This window comes from Fundulus heteroclitus, unplaced genomic scaffold (genome assembly GCF_011125445.2).
Source record: "Fundulus heteroclitus isolate FHET01 unplaced genomic scaffold, MU-UCD_Fhet_4.1 scaffold_511, whole genome shotgun sequence".
Taxonomy (NCBI): domain Eukaryota; kingdom Metazoa; phylum Chordata; class Actinopteri; order Cyprinodontiformes; family Fundulidae; genus Fundulus; species Fundulus heteroclitus.
In genome coordinates this window covers 21,424-47,482 of record NW_023396936.1, presented here as the reverse complement: position 1 = coordinate 47,482, position 26,059 = coordinate 21,424, and the positions used below count along the sequence as shown (strand labels likewise).

General features: G+C 40.6%; 2 protein-coding genes across 4 annotated transcripts; one reads left to right on the top strand and one right to left on the bottom strand.

Moving 5' to 3' along the window:
* Position 1: 1 nt before the first annotated feature.
* Positions 2-15,269, top strand: khdc4 (KH domain containing 4, pre-mRNA splicing factor). 3 transcript variants are annotated; one of them, XR_002428334.2, is made up of 14 exons: positions 2-109; positions 545-731; positions 2,058-2,186; positions 2,295-2,374; positions 2,470-2,522; positions 2,622-2,800; positions 3,040-3,251; positions 5,761-5,821; positions 7,599-7,659; positions 7,916-8,232; positions 11,020-11,163; positions 11,591-11,672; positions 11,761-11,849; positions 14,509-14,546. XR_002428334.2 is itself a non-coding variant. In XM_036132470.1 (14 exons), the coding sequence occupies exons 1-14, from the start codon at positions 105-107 to the stop codon at positions 14,736-14,738; spliced, it is 1,857 nt and encodes a 618-aa protein (XP_035988363.1). In that variant the 5' UTR covers positions 2-104; the 3' UTR covers positions 14,739-15,269. The 3 variants fall into 3 exon arrangements, 2 of the variants coding, with proteins under 2 accessions (XP_035988363.1, XP_035988365.1); XM_036132470.1 differs by having other exon boundaries at positions 11,563-11,672; positions 14,509-15,269; XM_036132472.1 differs by lacking the exon at positions 14,509-14,546 and having other exon boundaries at positions 11,761-11,854.
* On the bottom strand, positions 15,048-24,311 carry LOC105928490 (NADH dehydrogenase [ubiquinone] flavoprotein 1, mitochondrial). Its single transcript, XM_036132473.1, has 10 exons — positions 24,042-24,311; positions 22,508-22,590; positions 22,243-22,413; positions 21,976-22,159; positions 19,170-19,359; positions 18,836-19,048; positions 18,589-18,755; positions 18,427-18,508; positions 15,702-15,847; positions 15,048-15,625 (listed from the first exon to the last, which is right to left on the bottom strand). The coding sequence occupies exons 1-10, from the start codon at positions 24,150-24,152 to the stop codon at positions 15,530-15,532; spliced, it is 1,443 nt and encodes a 480-aa protein (XP_035988366.1). The 5' UTR covers positions 24,153-24,311; the 3' UTR covers positions 15,048-15,529.
* Positions 24,312-26,059: the final 1,748 nt, after the last annotated feature.

The following is a 26,059-nucleotide window of genomic DNA, read 5'->3' as shown; positions in this document are numbered from 1 at the left end:
GTGCGTGACGTCACCGGAGGCGGAAACTGGTGGTAAAAAGCAGCAGAAGAAGCAGCAGCAACAGCAGCAGCCACTGCCAGCTGAGGAAACCGTGCAGAAGTCGAATGAGGTTTAACATCAATTTATGTTTGCACTGTGAGACGAGTTAGAACTTGTTGTAACATTTTAGTAATTTTGCGGAACTCAGAGCAGCGGGTACGCGTAGAAGCTAACCGCTTGCGTATTTTCTTGTGGAAATAGTGGCTGAAATTTAAATGCCTCCAGTTAGCCGCGGCTAGCCTGCTAATGTTAGCCTTCTTATGTAATCATGTCGGTGTTCTGTCTGGCTCGTCATGTTATGGCTCGTGTTAGGGACCCGTTAATAACAATGAAACGAACCTCGTTATAAATATTTATTTATAATAAATAATCTATAACAAATAATTTGACCTGCTTTTACACCAATGTCGTATTAACAGTTTTAGTTAATTAGCAGAAGCTAATGCTAGCAGGCATGCAGAATGATTTTTTTTTGTTTCTCTCTCCGGTCCCGCTGCCCTCTCAGGCGCCGCAGTAAGTGGGACCAGCCCGACGCGGGGCCCGGAGGCCCCGGAGGGATGAAGGAGGCGGAGGCAGCGCCCTGCGGGGCTCTGGACGCTGCTGCGGCCGTGGCCGCCAAAATCAACGCCATGCTGGTGGCCAAAGGGAAGCTCAAACCCTCGCAAATAAGCTCCCCGCTCCCATCTGACAAGGTAAAAAAAAAATGCATCCATGTTAGATTAGTACATTTAGGCAGTTTGGTGGGATTTGTTGTTGTTGGCTGTTCGGCTTGTGATTTTGTTTACAATAGCTGACATTTATTATAGAGCCTAGTAAATATTTGCACAACAGCTGCAGCAAAGCCACTTAAAATGTTAGTGTGTTTGGTATTGGGATTTAAAATACTGATTTTAACATTTTAACCATCATGGCAGAACCTTCTAACTAAACGTTGGCAATGTTATTTGCAAGGATTGGCCTAGAACAAGTGTTTTATACTCTTAAATAAAATTGTAAATCATCTGTTTAGTAGTTAAGGTGGATGATATAAATCAAGATTGGTTCCCTGTCTTGCTGATCTCCCTGTCCATTTGTCCATTTATTCATCTATCAGTCTGGTTATCTGTCATTTCATCAGTCTGTCAATCTGTGTCTATGTCTGTTTATCCATCTGTTCATAGCTCCACCTGTTTGTGCATCCATCTGTTAATTAACAGCTCATTAAACCTTCAGTACTATATTATTATCTTCTAGAATTAAAGCCTGATCACTGAAGAAATGTCATCAAATTCATAATGAACGTTTGTACTGATAATTAAGGGCGAAAGCTGGAAATTATAATGTGGATAAACTGTATGAACACAGTTGTGTAGTAATGAAAGAAAGGATTTGGACTCCGTTTTGGACTAACATTTTGATGCTTTTGATGATATCTTAAAAGGAATTTTTACTAGGCAAAATTACAATTCAAGATATCTTTGATTTAGTTTTGTCTACTCATTATTTGCTTTTAAGATATCTATAATTTAGGTTTCACTAGTCAAAACTGCATATCTCCTATCTAAAATTACATTTAAGATATCTTGAATTATGGTGGCATTTGAGATGTCTTTAATTAGAATTATGACTAGTCAAAACTAAAATCGAGATATCTTGAATTTACTTCATGACTAGTCAGTAATTCATTGTAGATATCTCGAATTGACATCTCCATACAACTCAATGGTAAATCTGACGTCATTTCGACTAGTCAGAATGTAATTAGAGATATCTTAAATCGCTAAAACGTCTAGTCATAAAACAATTTGAGATATCTGGAATGTAAGGGCGGTACTACAGAATTTATGTTAAAACGGCTTGCCATACTATAAATGCTAGCTGCCATAACAAAAATTTAAGTGATCACAAAGATGTGGCCACTTAGCATAAGGCTACATAGACGCATCTTTCCTGGAGTTTCTGTCTTCTTTCAGATAGTAGCAAACACTTCTCTACAAATAGGAACGTTAACACATCTGTTGTTATCCTTGCTTTGTCAGAGTGCGGGTGCTGGGAAGTCTCCTGCCCCCACAAAAGCCAAAGATGACCTGGTGGTCGCTGAAGTCGAGATCAACGACGTACCTTTGTCCTGTCGAAATCTCCTCACACGTGGACAGACACAGGAAGAGGTCGGCAGTAAACCAGACGAACGGTTTTCCTTTTCCTTATGTGGCTCGATTGTTCCTGTGCCGTCTGTGGGACCACCGTGTGACGTCGACCATGTGACTTGTTTGCAGATCAGCAAAGTGAGCGGCGCTGCAGTTTCAACCAGAGGGCGGTACATGACAGCAGTGGAGAAGCACAAAGCAATGGCTTGGTGAATTCCTTTATCCATTTGTGTTCACTGCTAATTCACACTGTTACCATGCTCGCTTGTTCAATGCGGGTTTTGTTTCTGCACCTTGCTCACAGGGACCGACCCTTATATCTGCATGTTCAAGGACAGACAAGAGAGCTCGTCGACAGTTAGTACTCCTGCAAATATACTTTGACCCATTTTTTTGTGAATATAGGTCAGGTTCAGGTGGTAATTCAACGCACTTCTTTCACCTCATTTTTTCCAGGAGCAGTTAATAGAATAAAGGAAATCATCACCAATGGTGTCGTAAAAGCTGCGACCGCTTCATCGGCCGCTTCATCTTTCTCCCCCAGTGGAGCCTCGGTCACCGTCTACCAACAACACAACCCACCTGCCCCTACGCTGCCCACTGTGACGAACCACAAACCTCAGTTTCAGTCAGGGGTGAGTGGGTTCATCACTAGATGACTGTGTGGTACAGCCGGAAATGCTATTGTTACAACAACACAACAATAAGCTGTTTTAATTTCACACAATCTGGAGCTGTACGTTAATATAAATATGCTGCTTTAGCTTGTAAACACTGCCTTTCTGAGTTCATTATTATTTAAGTCTTCATAATGAAAGGTTCTGCTAATTTTCTGTTATGCCTCAATGAGCATTTTGTCCTTTTTTTTTTTCAGATGCATTATGTCCAAGACAAGATCTTTGTGGGCCTGGAGCATGCCATCCCTGGGTTTGTGGTCAAAGAGCGAGTCGAGGGCCCCGCCTGTTCCTACCTGCAGCACATTCAGGCCGAGACGGGGGCCAAAGTCTTCCTCCGAGGAAAAGGATCGGGCTGTTTAGAGCCCACGTCTGGACGGGAGGCTTTCGAACCCATGTACATTTACATTAGGTGCGTGCTGCTCTGTGGGGTATAGAAAAAAAAAAAAACATAAAACTGTGAATAATCTGTAAGCACTAGTATCAAGGATTATTGAGAATTTCAAAAAAGCCATACTTCAAAAACAACAATATTTTCTGCCATATTGTTCCCACAGATCAAACTTTTTTTCAATATTTATCAGTTAATGCATAATTTTTTTTAAAACCAAAAAAAAACAACTACTTTTTTAATGTCCTGTCATGAGTGTTGTTGGCTTGCTGAGTCGGGGCAGATTCGCTCTACAGAAGGAATGTTGCAACATCTAAAGGTGCTTTTAATGAAAGAGTGAGCAGTCACTGCTGCACCGTGGCTGAAAGGAGGCATTTAGTAACACAGTACTGCACCTCCACTGCATGTTGCTGCACACTGCTGTGCAGCTGGCTGAAAGAGGGCTTCAATTCTTTTTTTTGTCTTAACTTGTGGGACAGCGAGAGAAAATAAGTCTGTTTTTTTTAAACACACAGACAGTGAAACTACCCAGCAACTCTATTAAATATATAGTTAGAAAGCCTCAAGTATGTAACCACATGAAAATTTATTCTCCTAATTGTGTGCAAATATGTTTAGTTAACAGTATTCTCACATTTCACCGGCTGAAGTAAAATCAGACAGCAGCAAAATGTATTTATCAACATCACTGTTGTTATCAGTATTAGTTGTTGAATTTTATATAGTAGTTGTTGTTTATTATGTGGTAATGGGGACATATCATGTAAATTCAACTTTTTTTAGCCCTCAAATATATTTTGTTGCATACTTAGTCTGTAGAAGTGCAGAAAAGTTGTATGTAGTCTCTTCAGGTGTTTTCTTGGGTCGTATTTTTCAAGCTGTTCAGTTTTCTTCTATTAATTACGTTTTCTGAACAATTGCGTCACAATATTTGCTGCAGAACTGCTAAACGAGGTCCTGGACCTCCAGCTTACCTGCGTCATGAGTCTACCAATTTTTATTTCTCAGAGTGACTTCACAAATGACCTTTGTGAAGTGCTTCTTTTAGATTTAAAGAGACGGCACCAAAACCAGTTGCGGTCAGGCTCTTCTAGGAACAGGATTAAAAAGAGACAACATAGTGTACATTACCAAGGAGTTCAGACCAAAGCATTGCAGTTCCACTTTATATAGACCACAGCTGAAAGATTTCAATGTGTAAAGAAAGAACTGAAAACTCACGATGTGTCCCCTTTAACAAATATGACAGCTGGCCGTTGTTGGATGATTTCACAGAAGCCTCTGTGTGCAGACCAAACACACAAATGTTCCCTGCATTCAGACTGTTGTGTTTTAACAAGCCAGAATGATACAGAGAGCAGCTTTAGTTGGCTTGAAATATAATTTTTGAAGTTCAGAACTCACCGATTTATTTTAAAGGTTTGCAGGAAGTTCAGAACTCGCTGGCTGTATTGACACCTCTAAGAAAGCAGACATTCACCAAACCAATTCAGGCAAAAAAAATAGTCCTGTTGAGCACAAGCACCCTTTGGTTACAGTGTCGATACCTCAATGAAATCTTGAGATATTAGAAGCAAGTTAAATTGTCTAAAACCCAGATTATTTGCAAATATAACCATTTTTTTTACTGGCCACTGAGGAGCTATAGTATGGCAGCTGCCATTGGTAGACGACTCATGTTGTTTCCGTCTGCTTGCTATAAAGTCAGAAACATATTTTTTTGAAATCTTCCTTGCAGAGCTATGGCATCTAAATTAAAGCTACTTGTAGTCATGCCCTTTAGTGATTGTGACGCAGCATCTGAGACCATTGAGTTTTTAATATTGTGGTGATCAGAGACATTTTTAATGGTAATTCACGGTAATTTATTTAAAATCTTTGCCAACCCTTGGAAATTTTATCACAGTAATCAGCACAACCAAGAATCTGTTCATCTCTAAGCAGCATGTTCATTAAACAGCCCACTGCAGGCTCTACATCTGACCGACCATCTAATACCAGCTTTGACTCAGACTCAGACATACTTTTATGATCCCAGGGGGAAATTACTTTTGTTACAAGCTCCAGAATACACACATTGTTTTTTATATATATATATATATATATATATATATATATATATATATATATATATATATATATATATATATATATTTACAACATTCCACATAAGGTAATACCATATCACAATAGTCATATCACTTCACTAATTTGACTAAAAAATTTCGTATTATAGACGGTCGGTACTCGACAAAAGCTGCTAATTTTAGAGGGATTCTGTGCTTCTGTCTTTGTAACAAGACTTGTATAACTAATAATTCATGTGTGGTTATTTTTTCCAGCAGAAGAAAATAATTTCTATAAAAATTTTTTTTAGATCATGTCATACATTTAGTTTGCAATTGAATGTAAATTCCCTGAAACTACTATTACTTTATCACACCTGAAGAACCCACCTGTCCAGGCCTCCACTGTTGATTTATCCACTGGTTTAGCAGTCAAACTAAATTATGGACGCATTTCTCCACAGTCATCCTAAAGCGGAGGGACTAGCAGCAGCTAAGACCCTGTGTGAGAATCTCCTTCAGACGGTGAGTAATCACCGAGACCCCCAAACGCCCGTTTTCCTGTTTTATTCACGCCTCGCATGTTCCCAGTAATGATGATTCCTACAGGAGCAAGTCAGCAATTACTTTTTGGGATAGCAAAAATATAATTAGAGACTTATTTGGGCTAGGGCTGGGCAATATATTGAGATTAAAAAAAATAGTGAGATTAGACTATATTGTTTATATTGAGATGGTCTATTTTGATCTATAACAGGGTTCCCGCGTATCCTTAACAAGTCTTAAAAAGTATTTTTGTAATATAAAACTAAGGCCTTAAATAGCATTAAAATGTCTTAAATCAGTCTTTCTTAGGTCTTAAAATTGTTGCCAGGTCATAAATAGGATTTTATTTTTGTAATCCTTACCAAACAATTATATAGTTTTTAAATTTACTGAATGGCTCAATGTAACCATTATTGGTTCCGTCCCGATAGCGGAACCAATAAAAACTGTTGCGGCCGGACCATAGCTGCGAAAAAGAGCTGGCACTGGTTTATAGTTTATTTTAGTAGGGAACAAAACAAAGTTTGTGAATTCAGTTCAGTAGTTGTTAAAAATATATCTGTAATTTGTGTGTTTTTTAGCTTTCTTCCTATATTTTAAACATGTCTACTGGGCCAGAAAATAAAGGTTTATGTTAAAATAAACATTTGGGTGAAGTTGTCGCAACCAGGTTTATCTTGTTTATCGTGAAGTTGGTCTTAACTTTTTATTTCAAGTGGAATTAAAAAGTCTTAAAAAGTCTTGAATTTAACTTGCCTTATGCTGTAGGAACCCTGTATAATTATATTTTTTGTATTCCAGTGGGTTATTTTTCAGTTTAAATTGCAGGATGGTTTCCTCGGATTTAAGCCTTTTTGTTGTTTTCTAAAATTACTTTATGAAAAGAAAAACATATCGAGATAAATATCTTATATCGGCATTCAACCTAAAAATATCGGGGTATTATTTTTGGCCCATATCACCCAGTTCTAATCTGGACCCCTTTTGATTGGTTTTTCAGGAGTGTGTCACCTTTATCTCCAGTTTCATGAATGTACCGCAAATATTTGAATTGATGCTACAAATTTTTAGAGGTATTTGCTGCTAAAGGATTAAAAATAATTGCTAAGATGATCTTAAAGCATACTTTTCACAAAAAGACCTGGGAAGATTTCCCTGAGTATTGGTATTTTCTCGGACTGTCCTATGGAACACTAGTTGGTAAGTTATAGTGAAAAATAAGGATTATATGACATTTAAGTATCTATTCTAAAGTGTTTGTTTATGCATCCGTGTCTGAGGCGCCAACAAGCGAAATGCAACGCGAACGTTATCTGGCGCGATAATTAAACACGACATCGTTATCAGGCAGATTGATTTGGAAAATACGTAATCAACAAAACTTTGTGACTAAGCTAAACTCCTTATCTAGATTAATCAAATGTCATTAACCTCACTTGTACCTCTGAATCGCCGCGTTGACATTTCAACATTTAAAACAATCATTTATGGCTCCTGTCATAGAGTGACATACGAATGTAATAAAAAAAAAAAGAGAGATCTTGTGGCTTCTGCAGATGTTCCACTCAGATAATAGTTTGCACACATCAGTAACAGATGTATTTTCTCTCCTCGCCTGAAACCACAAGTATTTTCTGCAGACACAGCCATCTGCAGAGCGCCACATAAAGGCAGAGGTTCAGAGGAAGTGCGTGTTGCTGGTATGCTCTTTTTAAAATGCCACTTGGGTGACTCTAAAAGCAGTCTTTCCTTGCAGGTCCATGCAGAGTATTCCCGCTACCTTAGTCAAATGAGCACAATGATGCCAACGCAACAAGGTACTCTGGCTTTATTGCTTACTCAACCTGTAGGCAGGAAGTGGAGTTTTTGCTTTATTTTTTTACTCATGATTTGAAACATCAGTTTAACTTGAGCTTCAGTTAGAAAGCATTTATTTTGAGAAGCCATCAACTTTCTAGCTCAGCACACAGTGGTGTCTGTCCTCATCTAACACCTGTAGCATCCTCAGCGCATCATGTTGAAGCAGCAGCACGCCCACCTGATGGTGTTCTGCTCCTCTTCTTCCTCCACCAGGTTTTTCACAGCCTCCAGTCGTGAACGGGATCCCTCCTCAGCCCCCCTACTACTCTCCAGCTGGTTTCCAGCCAGGCTACAGCGCGCCTGTCCCCCAACCCCAGACCCCCCAGCCCGTCCCACCTGCTTATTCCGTGCCCCCTCCCGGCATGCCTGCAGGCGTGCCTTCTCAGTACCCCGTCCGGCCAGCCCCCGCCCCTCTTCCCAGTCCGATTCCCGCTCATGTCGCCGTTTCTATCGCTGCTCCTCCTCTGGCGCCCGTCCCCGCTCCTATTCTGGCTCCAATTCCCTCTCAAGCTCAAGATGTCCTGCAGCAGGTAGGAATGCATTTAAGCTGCAGCTTGGAAAACTCACAACTTCCTTCAGTCTCTGAGAAACCATCAACAATAATAATATTGTTGCTAATAATTCAAAATGTGCATAGTTCGGAGGTGTGCAAGCTATTCCTGAGCGGTGAACCCTGCTACAGCAGGAAGCCCGGCATGGACCAAGTTCTGTGAACAAGCATTTATCCTCTTGTCAGACTTAAATGTTTCAGATCGAACAAATGCATGACAAAGACAACCTGATTAAGTTCCAAAAATTGTTTTTAAATGATGATTTCATTCATTGAGGGGGAAACAAGTTAACCAAAGCAACCTGGCCTTCTCTGTAAAAAGTTATTTTCCCCATGTTAAATCATGAGGTAACCAGGTTAAACTACATTTTTTGATTTTTCCACAATTTCCACAAGCCGAAACCCATGCCTGATTATTATACACTGCAAAAACGGATCTAAAAATAAGTAAAATGTTCTTAAAGTTAGTGTTTTAATCCTTGATTTGAGCAGGTAAATAAGATTATCTGCCAACGGAATGAGTATTTATACCCCTAAAATAAGATAATTAGACATCCTGTACTTAAAATAAGCAGATGGAGATGAATTGTTCCTATTTTAAGTGCAAAAATCTTATTCCATTGGCAAATCATCTTATTTACCTGCTCAAATCAAGGACAAATACACTCATTTTAAAGAATATTTTACTTATTTCTAGTTCCGTTTTTGCATTGTATGACCTGCAGATGCAATAAATAATTAAAATTGAACCCGTTAGGTGGCTGAATGATCTCAAAAAGCAACACTTCATCTCATAAAGTTACCAAAAACAAAGTCCATGGCATTTATGGGCCTGGAAAGGATTCTTTGGGGCATCAGCAAACCAAAGCCATAATCCATAGCAGGAGAAAACGTGCAGCTGCGGTGAACCTTCCCAGGAGAGGCCGATCAACCAGACTTACTCCAGAGCGCAGCAACGATTCAACCAGGAGGTCATAAAACAACCCAGAACAGCATCTAAAGCTCTGCAGAGCTGTTCTGGATAGTTCCTAGGCTAGAACCGGTGCTGACCCAAAGTCATCCCTGCAGTCAGGCAGGTGGTGGTACGGGGGTCCGGCGCCTCTGTGCTTCCTCCAGACATGGACGCGTTGCCATCTTTGGAATAATGAACGTTCCTGTCCTTCCAGAACATCCTGCAGAATAACGTCCAGCCATCAGTACCGAACCTTAAGCCCCGCCCAACGTTGGTTTTACAGAAGGACAATGACCCCAAGCAAGGTCAACTTTGATTGAGAAAAAACAAACTAAATAGGTTTTGTAGTGACCTAACCAGAATCTGGATTCAGATACTGCTGTATGACTTTTTTTTTTTTCCAACATGGCCGAACCAAAACAGTTTTGCAAAGCGGGTCGAGGTTCCTCCGAGGTGAGGATGCTAAAAGACTCGTCACCAGTTATCAGAAACTCTTGATGTCAGTAGTTGATGCTAAGGCCCAGCTCGTCATTAGGTCTGGAGGCTGATTTCTTACCCAGTATTTAAATTTAAACTAGGGGAATTTCTGACGCGCGTACAGCAGCTTCAGTACCAGGTTTGTTACGTTAACGCAGAGGTGTCCAAACTTTTTGGCATGTGGGCCGAAATTCTGAGGTCAAAAGTACTCGAGGGCCAAAAAATGGATAATAATAACGATAACAATAACCCAGAAATGATGTTGTGATTCTTTCACCTGCTTCACAAAATATGATGATTTCAATTAAACAAATTATTCTGAGTTTCTGAAGGAAAAGAATGTTAAATCACTGTAGATCCAAAGCTAAAAACGGGTTTTTGCACACTTGCTTTATTAAAAGATTGTTAATCAGTTTGCTAATTATGTTAGACTCAACTGAAAATAAAAGAAACCTGAATTATTTTTGGTCTCGCAATATGAGAACTGGATTTGGGTCGGTATTTATTTAAAAACACTGTATTTAGCTAATTTTAATAAAAATTTGATGAAAAAAAAGCTTTAAATGCACAAAAATTTGCCTCTGAGTTAAAGTCCTCAGACAGATGTGGTCATATTTACTATGAAATTAAGTAGAATGTAAAAACTGTGGTTATTTAAATATGAATATATTGTGTTGTACCAGATGTTTTCAGTTGTAAGATGAAAACCTGTCTGCATTAATTGTAGCCTAATACAAATAAAATGTTTCCATCTCCATCAGCCAAATTTTTCCAGTAGACCAAATGCAGTTGGGGGGGCCACACAGAATCAGTCCAGGGGCCACAAATGGCCCCCGGGCCGCACTTTGGACAAGCCTGCGTTAACGGATTCAGAGCGCCGCAGCCTTGGTGTGAGGCGCCGGTATCGCAGTCCTGCTTCAGATTCTCTGATCGACTCATGCTGGCATAGCCTATTAGATTTAGGTTTTTTACCTTTTGAAACTTTTTTTTGTATGCACTAGTGGCATTTATTTGATCCGTCTGTGTTGTGGTTCTGGCAGCAAACGGGCCCCGTCAGAAAGGCTCGGTCACCTGTGACCTTCTGCTCCTAAAACTGGCTTATTGGAGTTTTTTTAGGAAATTAAAATCCAAAAAGTTTCCGCTGCTAGCTCAGCTATATTCGTCTCAAACTGAACTTAGTGACACCTACAGAAGCTCTGGCTGTGGCAGTGGGCTATTTGTGGAACCAGATCAAAGATAAACTAGAGCTAGAATAAACCGGTTCGTATTTGTGTGTGCAGGGGCCCTCCTTTTGTTGTGAAGTGCTGCCGTATAAATATAAATCCCTCCTCTCTGCAGACTCTCCCTCCTCTACATTTCGCTGCGCCTGCAGCGGCGCCTCCCAAAGCTGCGCCTCAGAGCGCCCCGGTCAACCCGCCTCAGAAGAGACGCTTCACAGAGGAGGTACCAGACGAGAGGGACAGCGGCCTGCTCGGCTACCAGGTAATTAAAATAAAAAAGGTTTTCCTACATTTCATAATTTTTAACACTTGTCTCCTTTTACTTTGCAACAGATTTCCCCTCCATCAGGCGATCATTGCATAAAATCCTTCTGGCCACCTTCTTGGTTCACTTTGTAGAAACCATTCAATCTAACTTTTCATTCTTCCTTCCCTTTTTGATGCGTTTAATGTAGCGTGATTAAAATACTATGGTATTTCCTTATTTACAGTTCTTGCGCCAGTTTTCTCCTTATATGGATTTTCAGACAGAGGTATAACTTGGAATAGGAAAAAAACGTAATCAGGCTCTGGGAAATCTCCTCATAGAATAATAAAGTGTCAGGACAGGGCTTAGTGGAGGATGTCTGCTAATCGTGGCTGTGTGTTTTTCTGCTCATAGCATGGACCCATTCATATGACTAATTTAGGTGCAGGCTTCTCCGTGGGCAGCACAGAGAGTTCAGGACCCGCACAGCAGAGTTCCTCCGGCCTGGCGAGTGAGAGGGACAGGTACGGCTGCCGCGTTTGTTATGTTTTGGTGTGCGCACGAGCCAAACGGTGGAAATAATAATTCACACCATCTCCCTGTGTTTTCTAGTAGGCACCTAATGCCTCCACCAACATCCCTGCGTGTGAATGGAGTGAGACCCCAGATGGAGGACAGGAGAATGCAGCAAGGCTTTGTGGGTAAGGATGTTCTCCTGCGGATTGACAAATCCCTGCCCAAATCCAGGACTCTGGACTGTAGCACTATAAGATTGGCGTCCATTTACTCGCTTCCATTAAGTAGAGGTAAAAAGAGTGGGATGCAGCTCTGGCTAATATTTCCTACGACGCTAGTGTCTAAATTTTTTTGGTATTACCGAGGATTGTTGAGCTGACGGGTCCACAAAAACCAGCTCAACCTGAAACCGGCTGCTCCTTCATGGGTTCTGCTGGTGCAACTCAGAGTCTCCAGATATGTTTGTTTACACTGCAAAATGGGAACTAAAAGTAAGCAAAATTTTCTTAAAATTTGTATAATTTCCCTTGATTTGAGTAGCTAAATAAGACTATTTGCCAGTGGAATGAGTCTTTTTACCCCTAAAATAAGATAATTAGATATCATGCACTTGAATTAAGATGATGGCAATGAAATATTCTTATTTTAATTGCAAAACTCTTATTCGATTGGGAAATAGTCTTATTTAGCAGCTCAAATCAAGGGAAAATACCCTAATTTCAAGAAAATTTTACTTACTTTTAGTTCCCTTTTTGCAGTGTAGAGCTATGGCTGGACTCACCTTTTAAGTAGAGATACACTAATCACAATTTTGTAGCATATTTCCGATCTATGGCATATCCCATGGTACCAATTTTTGCCGATTTGGATTTTTAGTATAGAATTACATTATAGGAGAGGAAAGAAGCATCCAGTACATTTCCTTTAGCCTTCCTGCTTCATTAGTTAGTAACTGTGTTTAGGTGAATTGCTGTAAATGCAGTGTTTTACTGCTATTTTAAAACTAAGACAAAATGATTAGGAAATTGTCTTTAGCATCCCATTAGCGATTTGCAAGGTTAGCATAACTAACTGTAAGCATCAGTAGCTACATGTACATGGATAGGAGTAAATGGGATAAACGGCCCATCAGAATAAAAATGCATCATGTAAACAAGCCAATCGTAATATTGTGACCAGATTAAGCTCAATCTGAATGAAATTGTAATGAGAATGAAAGGAGTGGTTTATGCCGATTGATAATCCGATTAATGTGCGTATAAACGCTTGTTAGGCTCAAGTTATTCCAGATATGGCAAACTAACTCAAGTGTGCGCCCGGCGTGTTGTTGAGTGGCAGAAATACGCCTGGAAGCAAAACTGTTGTGGCTCCCAATACAACCTTTCTGTGTGAAAAAATAAAAGCGCTTAAAATTGTTGCTTATTCAGTAACGTTTCAATCATAATTAGAACATCATGCAAGTCCAACCTTGGCGGTCAGAAGACAAACAAACTCGTATAATACTGCTTTGAGCTATGACGGAAGTACTGTGTTTTTTTTTGTTTTTTATTATTAATAAATTTAAAAAAAGTTATGTTTAGTCTCACATTATGATTAATGTGTGCCAAACGGGAAAGCTTTGCACCGATACGTTCAGCCTTCCTGTTATCCGCTGAAGTCTGACGCTGGCTTGCACCTCTGAACGACGCGCACACGTCACAGGAAATGACACCTTACAGCTCCAAGCTTCCTCTGACGTTTTTTAAAAGCCTCACTGATCGCTCCGATTAGGAACTTATTGACTCAATAAAGACGTCCACACCGAAGAGTGTCAGAGCAACCAGGCATGGTGCGTTCACTGGTTGGTAGAAAAATCAGCATTTTGAGATGAAATGATTCCCTTAATATCCTTATTTGAAAAGACAAAAAACTTCTTCATTTTAGAAACTGGGCTCTTTATTGGGTGCTTTTGACAAAATATCTGAACACCAATGCTGTGACATTATTACATTAATGTTGTAATGACATTTTGTAATTTTGGGTTTTAATGTTGGTATTAAAGTACAAATGAAATGGAATCTGCCAAAAAAAACAACACATACATCAACACATTTTAATGACCATTTTTCTCTGAAACATATAACAATATTCAAGTTATTTGTAGTATATTGGACTCGTTTTCTTAAAAATGCAGCTTTATTGCCATTGACTGTCTAACTGTTTAGAATAAGGGACTTTGCACGAAACAAAAGCTGGACTTTTGATTAAAACTGACCCTTGTTGCTGGTGGTACAGATGGATTATAGAAGTGTTGAGTTTGACGCGGCAGAAATACTCATATCGATAAAGATGCGTTTGGCGTTTTTGGGGTTAATTTGATTCGGGGCGCCTGCCAGTTTCTCTGTGCAGCTCTACTTTTAAGCGTTTGTCAGTCATTTGTTAAAGCTCGCTGTAATGTTGCGTTCTGATGACATCATCAGTCTGGACTGTTTGTAGTTTTTTATTCTCTCTCCTTGCTAACAAGAGTCTCTCCTGTTTTTGTGCTCTTCTCTTTTTCTCTGTGTTTTTCTTCTCTTCCATGTGTCTCTGGTGATGCCGGACACTGAATGGGGGCGGGGCTTGTCTCGACCTGTGATGCCGTCCCGCCTCTCGTATGGACGGGGCCCCCCATCCTCTACTCTGCTGACATAAACTTTAACCTGTCCGTTGTTTCTCCAAAACCTGTTTGAAATGATCTAACTTGCCACATTTGAACTCTCGTCGTTGTTGTTGTTGTTGCTCTTTATTCTTTCTGTTTTCTCCCCTCTTTCTCCAAATTTGCGCTGCGCGTGTGTCTCTTCTTGCCGCTCTCCTCCCTTCTTGCAGAGCCCGCTGTGAAGAGACTGCGAACCGGTCTGGTAGCGTACGCCGGCGACTCCTCTGACGAAGAGGAGGACCACTCTTCCTCCAAAGCCGCATGGCTAGGTAACCATCCTCCCACCTCTGTTGCTTCGACCTGGGCTCAGAGCTATCGCTGCCCTCCGCCGCTGCCAACTCGTGCCAAAATGCAACCCCAGCAGCAGCAGCAGTCCATCCCTTTCTGGATGGCACCGTGAAACGGAAATGTCTCTCAGTGCTTTCTTCAATCTTACAGGACCTCATTCCCCCCCCCCCCCCACCCCACCCCGCCACTAATCTCCTCTTGGATCACATGGAGGACAGCTTTTTTGACAGCTGTGCCTCTGTTTGAACAATTAATTCAGCTCTTGGATCCAAGCGGGACACACTAATATTTTGTATACATTATAGGTTGAAGATGGACATTTGCACGACTTTTGTTTGTGGATCAATAGATGGCCAGATGAGTGATGGTCTGCCCTGCGTTTTACTTTTAATTCAAGCAACAATTTTTTTAATTTTTTTTATTTTAAATGGTCTAAAGCTATAGAAATATCAGTTTGATGTTATACATCAATGACCATTTTATTTTAAAGTAGTTTTTCCTACTGTTTGGCCCTTTTTTTTGTGTCTCTCCCTGTTTGTTTGTCAGTTTTCTCTCCTAATTACTCTTTTGTACAGGTCATACAGGAGTGGTGAACCTGCTAAAATTCATCCTTTTATGAAATAAACCTAATTTATTGGGGTGACTCCGTTTGTATTTGTTGCATTTCTATTAAGCTTGTTGTGAATATTAGATTTGCTAAACGAGTCGTTGGAAATAGTGAGCCGTTGCTTATAGTTATATCACAAAGCAGTTTTAATGTTTAAATATTACAAATATATGTCCAAGCTGCAGAAAATGTCTGAATGAAGTTGTTTTGCAATACTTTCAGGTTCAAAATATGTGAAGAAATCTTAATCCTTTATTTCTACAACCATAACTAGACGGAGACTTGTTTTATGATGTTCAGATCATCTCAATCTCCTGCTTCCTTGGAGGATTTTTCTTTTTATACTGAGCGATGCGGCTCTCCATGGTCGTCCGGAAGTGACGTATTAGGCCCTAAAGAGGTTGGGAATTAAAAGGTAACAATTAGTGCCATGTTGGATGGGTTTATTGCAAGCATCAGATGCGTCACCTGAACAGGCCACGCCGCTCCGTCCCCCAGGGCGCAAATAGTGTGTCCCTCAATCTGTTTGCTGAGCTCCCAAATCATGTCGATTTCTGACACCGCTGCGTCTCCTCGGACGAACCTCCACATCATTTTATCCATCCAGTCCACTCCTGAGGGAGAGCAATAAAAACCATGGAAGACAAAACCCATAGCAGAACTTTAAGCTCCACAGAAAGCAAAGTAGAAACTAGATGAATTGCATGGTTCTGTCCCAATAAAAGTTTTTTTTTTTTTTATGACTTCACCCTCAAGAAGAGATTAACTTCACTGCCTCCTCCAGGTTTGTCTTGATTATATGTTTCCAAGATCAAATCGAAGAAGTGTCTCTCACATTTTCAGTCTAATAAGTTGTTTTGATTATTGTAACTAGTGCCAGGATGAAGGATATGCTCACCGTACATCTTGCTGGTATTTGATTTGAGCTGTGAGACGAGGTGCTGGAGTTAGCCATCAGAAGATTGCTACACTGCTCATATAGGGGTAGAGGTGTTCAGTAACAATAGTCAGGTAGACTGTGGCAATAAGGTGATCCTCTGTTGGAGCAATGTGACCCAAAATGTGCTGAGAAAATAATTACCAACACCGTCATACTACCACCTCCAGTCTGAACCTCCTTTGAGTCGGATAGTAATCAGAAAGATTAAGGAATATGGGAAGGAGAAGGTGCGATTAAATAAGTTTCACTTCTTCATATCCCTTTTCAGACATAATCACTAAATTATAATTATATCATTATTAATGGCATAATATTTATACATAATGGTAGTAGGTGTTAAATTAATAATTTAATTTGGATTGTCTGAAATTAATTACTCATTCAATTATCTGTTGCTGTAGGCCAGCTTCAAGGTTCAACATGTGCAATCAGAAAGGGTATCCCACACACTTTGGTTGTAACCTGTTATTATTATTTTTTTTTTATTATTGAAGTACTGTAGACTATCATCCTGAACCAGTCTGCCCATCAGCCTCAGACCAGCACAGAGCAGTCATTTGCAAGATATGTTTGTTCTTATTATTATTATTATATATATTGTAAAGCCCATAGACATTTGAGCCTGAGTCCCAGTAGATCAGCAGTTTCTGAAATACTCAGAGCAGCCCTTCTAGCACCAACAACCGTGCCACGTTCAAAGTCACTTAAGTTTCACTTTTGCCCCATTTTAATGCTCAGTTTGAACTTCAGCAAGTCACCCTCCCCACATCTCGATGCCCAAATGCACCCAGTTGCTGCCATATGTGAGTGGCTGCTTCACCAAAACAGTCCAGTCAGGTGAACTGGTAACTTTATTCATATCTAGACTAATGATGGGTGTGCAAATCATTTAACTTTCAATGAGCTGGCAGAATTATAACATACCAGGGGGTTTAAGTGTTTGGATCAGAAACGGCATCATAGTGGTATCAGGCATTTGCCCAACCAGCCGACAGTAGGGGTCAGTAGATGTTAAGCACGTCAGAAGTAATTAGAAACTATTAGTGGTCATGCTGGTGACCTTCATTCCCTGTTTTCACTGACAGATGCTTTGGGAACCGTCTGGGATGCAGTCACTTCGCTCATGATGCCTTCTTCTATGAGCTCCAGTGCAATCCAAATGTGCATTACAAATCTAATTATTTATAAAATCAACCCTGCTCTGTATTTGTAACAAATTCTAATGATACACCTTCTGGATGCCTAATGATTTGTATTTTTGTTGTTGCCGGGTGTAGCATGCGCTGCCTGTCAAAACCGATCAACATTTAAAAAAAAAAATTTAAATACTAAAATACAATTTTTGCTTAAACATATTCTAAAAGATGAGCTGTTTTTACTTGCCTTCTTATAAAATTGTTCAACCCATAACTTAATTAGTTTGTTGTAGTTAATTTAAGCTCAAGGTGTCCAAACTGTTTGCTGGGGTGTCAATTTTAAAGTAGTTGCGGTTTATCAAATAATTAAAAAACTATATTTAAAATTTTACGTAGACAGTAACTAAATGCAAGACAGTATTCATATTTCTGTAGAAAATGGCTCTCTAAATCATTGCAGATCTTAAACAAAAAAGGGTTTTGAATGTTTTATCTGTTTAAAAAAAGGTGATGGCCCCTATTTTTTTTCCATTGTCTACATGTTTGTAGACAAAACAGGCCATGGGTCACTGTTTCTTTAAGAACTAGATGGACGTGGCCAAGTTTGCTGGATATTTGTTGTCTTATTGCCTAAAATTAAATTGAAAGATAAGAAAATATCATTGATCAAATAAATATTATGTGCTTTACAAATGGTTTTGAAAATACTCACCTGTACACTGACTTCTCCTGCATTGTCTACATTTAAATTGTTTACTTTTGAATCACTGCTGCACCCTATACTGTAACCCAATTTAACTGCAATTTACAAGCTGTATGCAACGAAATTTCGTTCTGTATGCACTCTGTGCATACAAAATGACGACTAAAGTTGTCTAAATCTTTTAATAAAATAAAAAAACTAATTTTCTGTTTTTTTTTTTTTTTCTTTTTTCTTCTGGTTCTGAATGAACTGCCTTGGTTGGGAACTAAATTTGTGCCATTCCTGAATTGTGGTCCAGAGGCCATGCAAAATTATTCCAAGGCCTCCAAATAGCACCAAGGTTTCACTTTGAAACCCCTGATTTAAGCTTTATTCTTGTGAAAGAAAAAAAAAAATCTAATTGCAGTACCTTACCTTCCCGGCAGGGGGTGCACTGGCCACAGCTCTCATGCTTGTAAAACTCAACCAAACGTGCAATAGCTCGTATCACATCAGTCTGCAGGACGGGAAAAAACATCAGACTCCCTTTGTCAGCACTAAGAGTGAGCTCAGAGTGACAATATTCGGTCTGCTTACTGATTTGTCCATGACTATGACCGCTGCAGTTCCCAGAGCTGTCTGTGCACGCGCCAGGTCATCAAAATCCATCAAAACGTCGTTGCATACATGCTGAGGGATGATGGGAGTGGAGGACCCACCTGGGATCACTCCTAACAGATTATCCCAGCCTCTCCTCACTCCTCCTGCATCAAACACACAAAAAACCAAAGTAATTTTATTTGTAAAGCAGCTGTTGACAGAGGTCTGGACTGTTCGCACACACCTGCGTGTCTCTCTATGAGCTCTCTCAGGGGAATAGACATCTCTTCCTCCACCGTGCACGGGAAGTTCACGTGACCGGAGATGTTGAACAGCTTCGTCCCAGAGTTCCTCTCCCTCCCAAAGCTGGCGAACCAAGCGCCACCGCGGCGACAGATCGCCGGTGCCACAGCAACCGTCTCCACGTTGGCCACGGTCGTTGGGCATCCAAAGACGCCTTAAAACGTGTGAAAGACGGGGACGTGGGTGGCAACAGTTTATGATTTAATCGCATTGTGCTGTTTCTTCAGCTAGAAATAAATAAAAGTTCATTAGAGCCCGTGGAGGATTTGATTCACCTATGTCTGCAGGAAAAGGTGGCTTGAGACGAGGTTTGCCTTGCTTGCCCTCTAGAGACTCAATGAGCGCCGTCTCCTCTCCACAGATGTAAGCTCCAGCCCCGCGCATCACAAACACGTCAAAGTTATACCCTGAGCCACAGGCGTTCTTCCCTATCAGCCCAGCCTGGTACGCCTCATTAATGGCCACCTTTTGAAAAATAAAAGATAAAGTTAACATACTGTAGAACTACAGCTCATACGCTCCATTTAAATTAAGACCAGCGAAGAATTTACAGGTTTTTTTTTTTTATTTCGTGCATGTGTTATAGCTACGACGGAGTATTAGGGCCACACATGAAGGGATTTTTTTTTTTTTTTTTGCCATGACGAGATTAAACTTGACATGTCAACTTTAAAGTCGCCATGTCGACATTAAACTCAACATTTCGAGAATCTCAAATTCCGAACTGCGAACCCGGGTAAGCATCACTAGGGAAAGACGTTACGTTATTGGTAGGCCACCGCTTCCAGTGATGATTGTACAGTTGCTCCACGGTAAAGACTACCTTCACACTTAATTAAAATGCAGAGACTGTAGCTGTGGAGCACGGTTGCTCTTTTCTCCAAACTTTGGAAGGTCAAGATTAAAGTCGCCACGATATATCAACTTTATTCTCGAAATGGCGAGTTTAATGTCGACATGCCGACTTTAAAGTCGCCATGTCGAGTTTAATCTCGTCATGGCAAAAATATTTTTTCTCTTCATGTGTGGCCCCAATACTCCGTCGTACATAGCAAAGCTGAAGTAGAGGGTCAAAATACAAAAAGGAGAAACAGGAATAGAGTAGGAAAATCACTGAAAGGTTCTTCTAAATTCTGATTAGGAGGGCAAGGACATAGCCTTAAAAAGTTTAAATCAATTGGTAAATCTAGCTTTCATGTCATTTTCTTGCAGATGTTCCCATTAGGCAAGGCAAGGCAAATTTATTTATATAGCACAATACAGTACAAAGACAATGCAAAGTGCTTTACATGATTGAAATATAGCAAAATAAAACAGAATAAAAGCAAGTAGGAATAAAATGTAGATAGAAAATAGAACATAAAAAGTTATATCTGTAAAGTCTCTCTTTATAGATGTCATAGTGAACCTGCGGTCTATTCTTTCTCCACCTGCGTTCAGCTTTCCGACATTCCCTTTTTTTTCACATCTAACTGCTGGAGCATTTCTCCACGGAGATTTATTCTTCCCGGAAAAAAACTTTCACTTTAACTGGAGCAATGCAGTCAATGATGTCTAAGACTTTAGACTGAAAGTTATCTACTAGCTCATCAGCTGAGTTGCAGCCCAAGGTTGAAGTAGCAGAGTAAGCTTGAATAAAAGTTTCCGTGGCATTATCCTTAAAGGTGCGTTTTCTTATGATGTCCCTTTGGCTAAATGAATCACTGGAAATTATACATTCAAAGGTAACAGAAAAATGATCAGATAGGTCAACATCAGTTACACTGATGTTAGAAATGTTTAGACCTTTAGTGATGATCAAGTCTAAAATATGTCCCTGTTTGTGTGTTGGCTGTTTAACATGTTGAGTTAAACCAAATTTTCTAAGTGTGTTACCCCTGATGGCAAAGGCAAACAGGCGTTTATGTCTTGCAATGTGGCAGGATGACATGAGGATGCACACGCAAGGCCTCCGCCGACACCATTACTGTTGAGGTTGACTGCAAGAATTTTTATTCTCCTAAAAGATCCTGAGATGTCATGGAACGAAAAAAGTCAGGCGGAAGACACCTTCTCAAAAATGTTGCTCTCTGTGCCAGACACACACCCTTGTCCTGAACCCAAATCAAAGCCCTTACAGACTGTAGCTCAGTAGCCGTAAGATGGCATCTGCAAGAGATGAGATGAGAAAAGAACTCCTCAAAAGTCGTGTTTCGCACCACAAACTTTCCCTTTGGGAGTTTGCAAGGAAGCACCACACACAGGAGACTGGACGGTGGAGGAAAGTTTTATTCTATAACAAGACATAATGTAAGCTTGATGGTTCTGGTGTCCTCTGACGTTCCTCCCACTGAGGATGTTTTCTTCACAGAACGTTTGTGATTGCTGCGTCATGATCTGGGCAGCTGTTTTCCTTCAATCAAAGAGCTCCTGGCTATATGGAAATATTGCATTGGGCCTTTCAAGGTCACTCTGCCAATCACAACACCGGTCAGAAAAATGATCTATGCCAGGAGAAAAACTTTTGGGGCCATCCTGCATGTTCCCCTGGTCATAATAACTTTGAAAATGTTCCTGTCCAGGGTGTCCCCCGCCTCTCGCCCATTGACCGCTGGAAATACGCACCAGTGGTGCTACCCGCAATCCTGCATGGATAAGCCAGTGCAGACAATGGATGGCCATCAGTTCCAGACCACAGGTGCCTTAAATCAGCTTCACACACAAGGAGCAACGATCCCACCAGCCTATTGGAAACACTCGAACTGAGTCAACGAATCAGAATCAACTTTAAACGGCCAGTTTGTGGGTACAGGCAAGGACCTTGACTTCAGTTTTATGATGCTTGCATCATAAAAACAGACAGCAAACAATATGGCTACTTTCTGCTCTTGTTTTTTAACTGTGGTGTTAAACTCTCGATCAATGGATGAACAGCGTGTTGGAGATTAAATGCCATTTTCAGTATGTTACCTTTTGTGTTTTGATCGTCTTCTACTCCCTTTTCTTCATTTAGCATTTGGTTACAATCCAGCAGTCCAAAATGGAAATCCTTGTAACTTTTTGCCCCAAGGTCTGATCAGGAGCATGTGTGGATTTTTTTACCTGCAGATTTGATGATTCATTGTAAAACTCTCCTCTGATATAGATGTATGCAGCTCGAGCCCCCATGGCTCTTCCAGCAACCAGGCAGCCCTCGATCAGCTTATGGGGGTCGTGACGCAGTATCTCTCTGTCTTTACACGTACCGGGTTCCCCCTCGTCTGCATTCACCACCAGATACTTGGGCCTGTCGAGAGGAATAGAAGAAAATAGACTTGGACGTTGGCGTTAAGGGTGCATTCAATTAAAGATATCCATTTTAGTCTTTACCTGCCGTCGCTGGGTTTATTCATGAAACTCCACTTCATACCGGTGGGGAATCCTGCGCCCCCTCTGCCTCGAAGGCCTGAGATCTTCACCTCATTTAGGATCCAGTCCGGCCCTTTCAGGATTATCTCCTTGGTCTTATACCAGTCTCCTCTACTGAGCGCTCCTTTGAGTCTGAGAGGGGGGGAGATTTGTACAACAATCTTATTCCAACTGAGTTCTGATTCTTTATGAGACCTAGGATTGGTTAGCATTAACGTTTGCTAACCTCCAATCATGTCGTCCGTAAAGGTTCGTAAAGATTCGGTCCTGGTCACTCAGTGGACCAAACTTTGTCTTTTGGGGTTTTATCTGTCAAAGAGAGGAAAAAAGAGCTACCAGTGCTTAAATTATACTAAATATAAAACTGTTTATGTATATATATATATATATATATATATATATATATATATATATATATATATATATATATATATATATATATATATATTTATGTCAATTTGTGAAATAGACTTTAAACTATGCCAACCCAAATCGAAAAGTACACAATAGTTTTTTAAAACTAGAGGTGGCAGAAAGTTGATAAAGCGTCTGTTTGCAGATAATAGTGGTGGCCAAGGCAGAATGGATGTCTTGAAGGAAGTGGTGTTTAAGAGGCTTTACAGTTAAGGGTATTCCTGAGAGAACAGTGAGAACAGTGAGGTTCATCAAGAACCTCATGGAGAGAGGTTCAACTGCTGTAAGGAAGGTTTAGCGGGCCCAAGAAAGTCCAGCAGGTTGCTGCAATCCCCAAAATACCACTGCCACAGACTGGAGACCCCCCTTTGGGGATAGTGGGTCTAAGAATAAAGTACCAAAGTATTTTTATAAGACCTCTTCCAAAAAGTGCTGCTCTAAAATGAGGATTGTGGAGCATCTTGTAAATTTATACTTTAGTCCCGGTTTCACAAATAAAGAAATACAAAACCTTTTAGCACATCAGCATCAATTCATCACATGCCCCTGAATTTGGGCAATGTCACAAAAGGATCCCATTGCTCAGAAAGTTTTTCTGCCTTCATAACTTCAAGTAGGGCAGCAAATAAGCCTCATCTATCCAAGAAAAAACAACCAAGACAGATTCACATTCGGCGGGAAGTGTCAGTATTGGACTGCAGACAAATTGGGGGTGAATTCATTTTTCTCAGCTTGTTTGGGACATCTGAAATATACGAGACAAAAAGAAGTCATCACCCTGATTTATGTCTTGCCACCAGTGAAGCTTCCTGCGACCCTTCCTGCTTCCATGTCTCAATTTAACCGAATACAGAATATTATCTAAACGTCCTCTGAGAGCAACTTTATTGTATAAGACACAAATACAACTTTCCTTCAACGCGTTGTAAAACAACGATCAAGAGAAAAGCAATAACTATGTTTGTTAAGGAGCAAAACTTTAACATTTTGGGCCCATTGCCAGAATAACTTCTAGACCCCATCCCATCAGGGACCTGATTTGGTAAATGTTGCTTTTTAAATTGAAACATGAGCCAGAAAATAGATTTTCATAACTCTTGAGTCCTAAACCGAACCTTATTTATATTTATGCATTTAAAACAAACGCTTACAGCTCTAAAAACGAGCAGCAAGAAATCCAACAGTGAACACTTTGATTGTATTATTGTATTATATAGTCTAATAATACGGCAAGTTTGCTGTAATATTTCGAAAGAACGTGTTTCTGAATCATCAGCGCGTGTTTTTTGGTGCTCCTCCTGACCCGCAGCGCTGCTTTCTCCCCCTCGGTGTGACAGCGGACCTACCTGCGCATGCGCAGTTGAGCTGTAAGTGAGCCGCGGAGCGACCTGCCGCACCGCAGCGCCCCGCAACATCCGCGGAGGCAGCAGCAGCAGCAGCCCCGGCAGCAGAGGCATCCTGCGGGGAGACAACCACCTTCAGATCACTCCAACCTGTTTTAAACTCCTGCTGCTGCTCTTCTCGGGTCTCTTGGGTTTCTATGTAGGCGCCCTAATCGACGTTTGAAGCCTTCTGCTGCTGAAGGAGGGGAGCAGATTAATTAAACCTAAGGAGATTAGGGAACCACATTCGTCACATCCTGTTGTAACTCAGCAGTGCAAGCAGAGCTGGACAGGTAGAAGCACATCCGTAGACTGATTTGCATTAGGCAATTAATCCCATTTTACATGTTTCTTTGCTTCAACACATCTAGTTTTAACCAACGAGTGGTTAACAGGTTCCCGCTGAGCTTAATGAGCCTTTGAGGAGGCTTGGTATGAAATGTAAATTTGAAAATGTACACAATGGCTTCCTACAAAGCCTACATCCTGTTTACAGTAGTGATACAGAAAATTACCACATTTTTCAACTCTTCACTGTGGGGCACTGAAGTTACAGTGTTTAGTGTTTATTGATGCTGATCCGCGTTGTTAACCTTTTACTCCATGAACTTTTTAAACATTTTCTTAAGGCTTTTATGTGATAACATAAAGGCGCTTATAACAGTGAAATTAGAAGACAAAAAAAAAAGAGCTGCATCGTCGGTAGCGCTGTTGCCTTGCAGCAAGAAAGGGTCCTTGGTTCAAATCCCAGCCTGGGGCGTTTCTGCATGCAGTTTGCATGTTCTCCCTAACATGACTTTTGGGTTATTTGGTTTCTCCAAATTGCCATTAAGGGTGAGTGTGAATGGTTGTCTGTCCTGTGTGTATATTGCTCTGTGATGGCCTGATGACCTGTCTAGGATGTACCCTGCGTCTTGCTCAATGACTAGGGATATGCACAAGCCTATCATTAGACCAGGCTTTGCTTAAATAGACACAGACTGTTTCCACCAAAATACATCCAGTGCTCTCGGATGAATGGAGAGGATCTGTCAATATCAGTTTTCAAGTCTCGCTACGGATTTTCTCTGTATTTTGACTGGGCCATTAAGCTTTAACCTGAACTGTTACGTTGCAGCTCTGGCTTTATGTTTATGGTCACTGTCAGCAGGAAGGTGAACCTCCGCCTCGGTTTGAAGTCTTTTTCAGCCTCTGACAGGTCTTCTTTCAGGATTGCCCTATATTCAGCTCTGTCTATCTTCCATTCAACTCTGATCAGATAAAAAAAAAGCGTTCCCACAACCTGTTGCTGCCACCGCCATGTTTCAACATGTGAGTTATGTTTCCAGGGGGATGTGGATTGCTAGTATCTCCCAACTCATATTATATTGCAGGCGAGCCGTAAAGCTAAATTTTTGTCCCAGCTGAAGAGCGTACCTTCTTCCACATGAGCTGGGTTCAGTACATTTGAGATTTTTTGCATTCATCAACAGCTTTTCATCTTGCCCCTCAGACTAAACCAGGCTAAATACAAATTCAATTCAATTCAATTTTATTTATATAGCGCCAATTCATGAATTCACTCCTCCTGAAGGAGCGTAGAGCCACAGGGACAGTCTTCTGCATTGTCCAATGTAAACTAAACTTTTAAGATTTGTAGTTTTGAAAATCTATACTATTATTCTTAGCCATGGTTAGGTATATTTCACGTCCTGTATATGATAAATATTTAGTGGCCAGGTCCTACTCCCTCCCCAGGGGAGGCAATGTTTCTCCTCCTAAAGCCGAGCAAAACTTGTTTGCCAATGTTAAAAAACAAGCTACTGAACACTCACTGCAAGAATTATTTACCAAACTGTTAACTGGCGGCAAAACTTGATAAAGAGTAAGGATGTCCTGATCAGAGTGTCGATATAAGGTATTTTTAAATCACCGGTATCTGGAATGGAGTCCATGATACATGTTGGTTTACAGTATTGCACACCTATTTTCTTGTACACGGC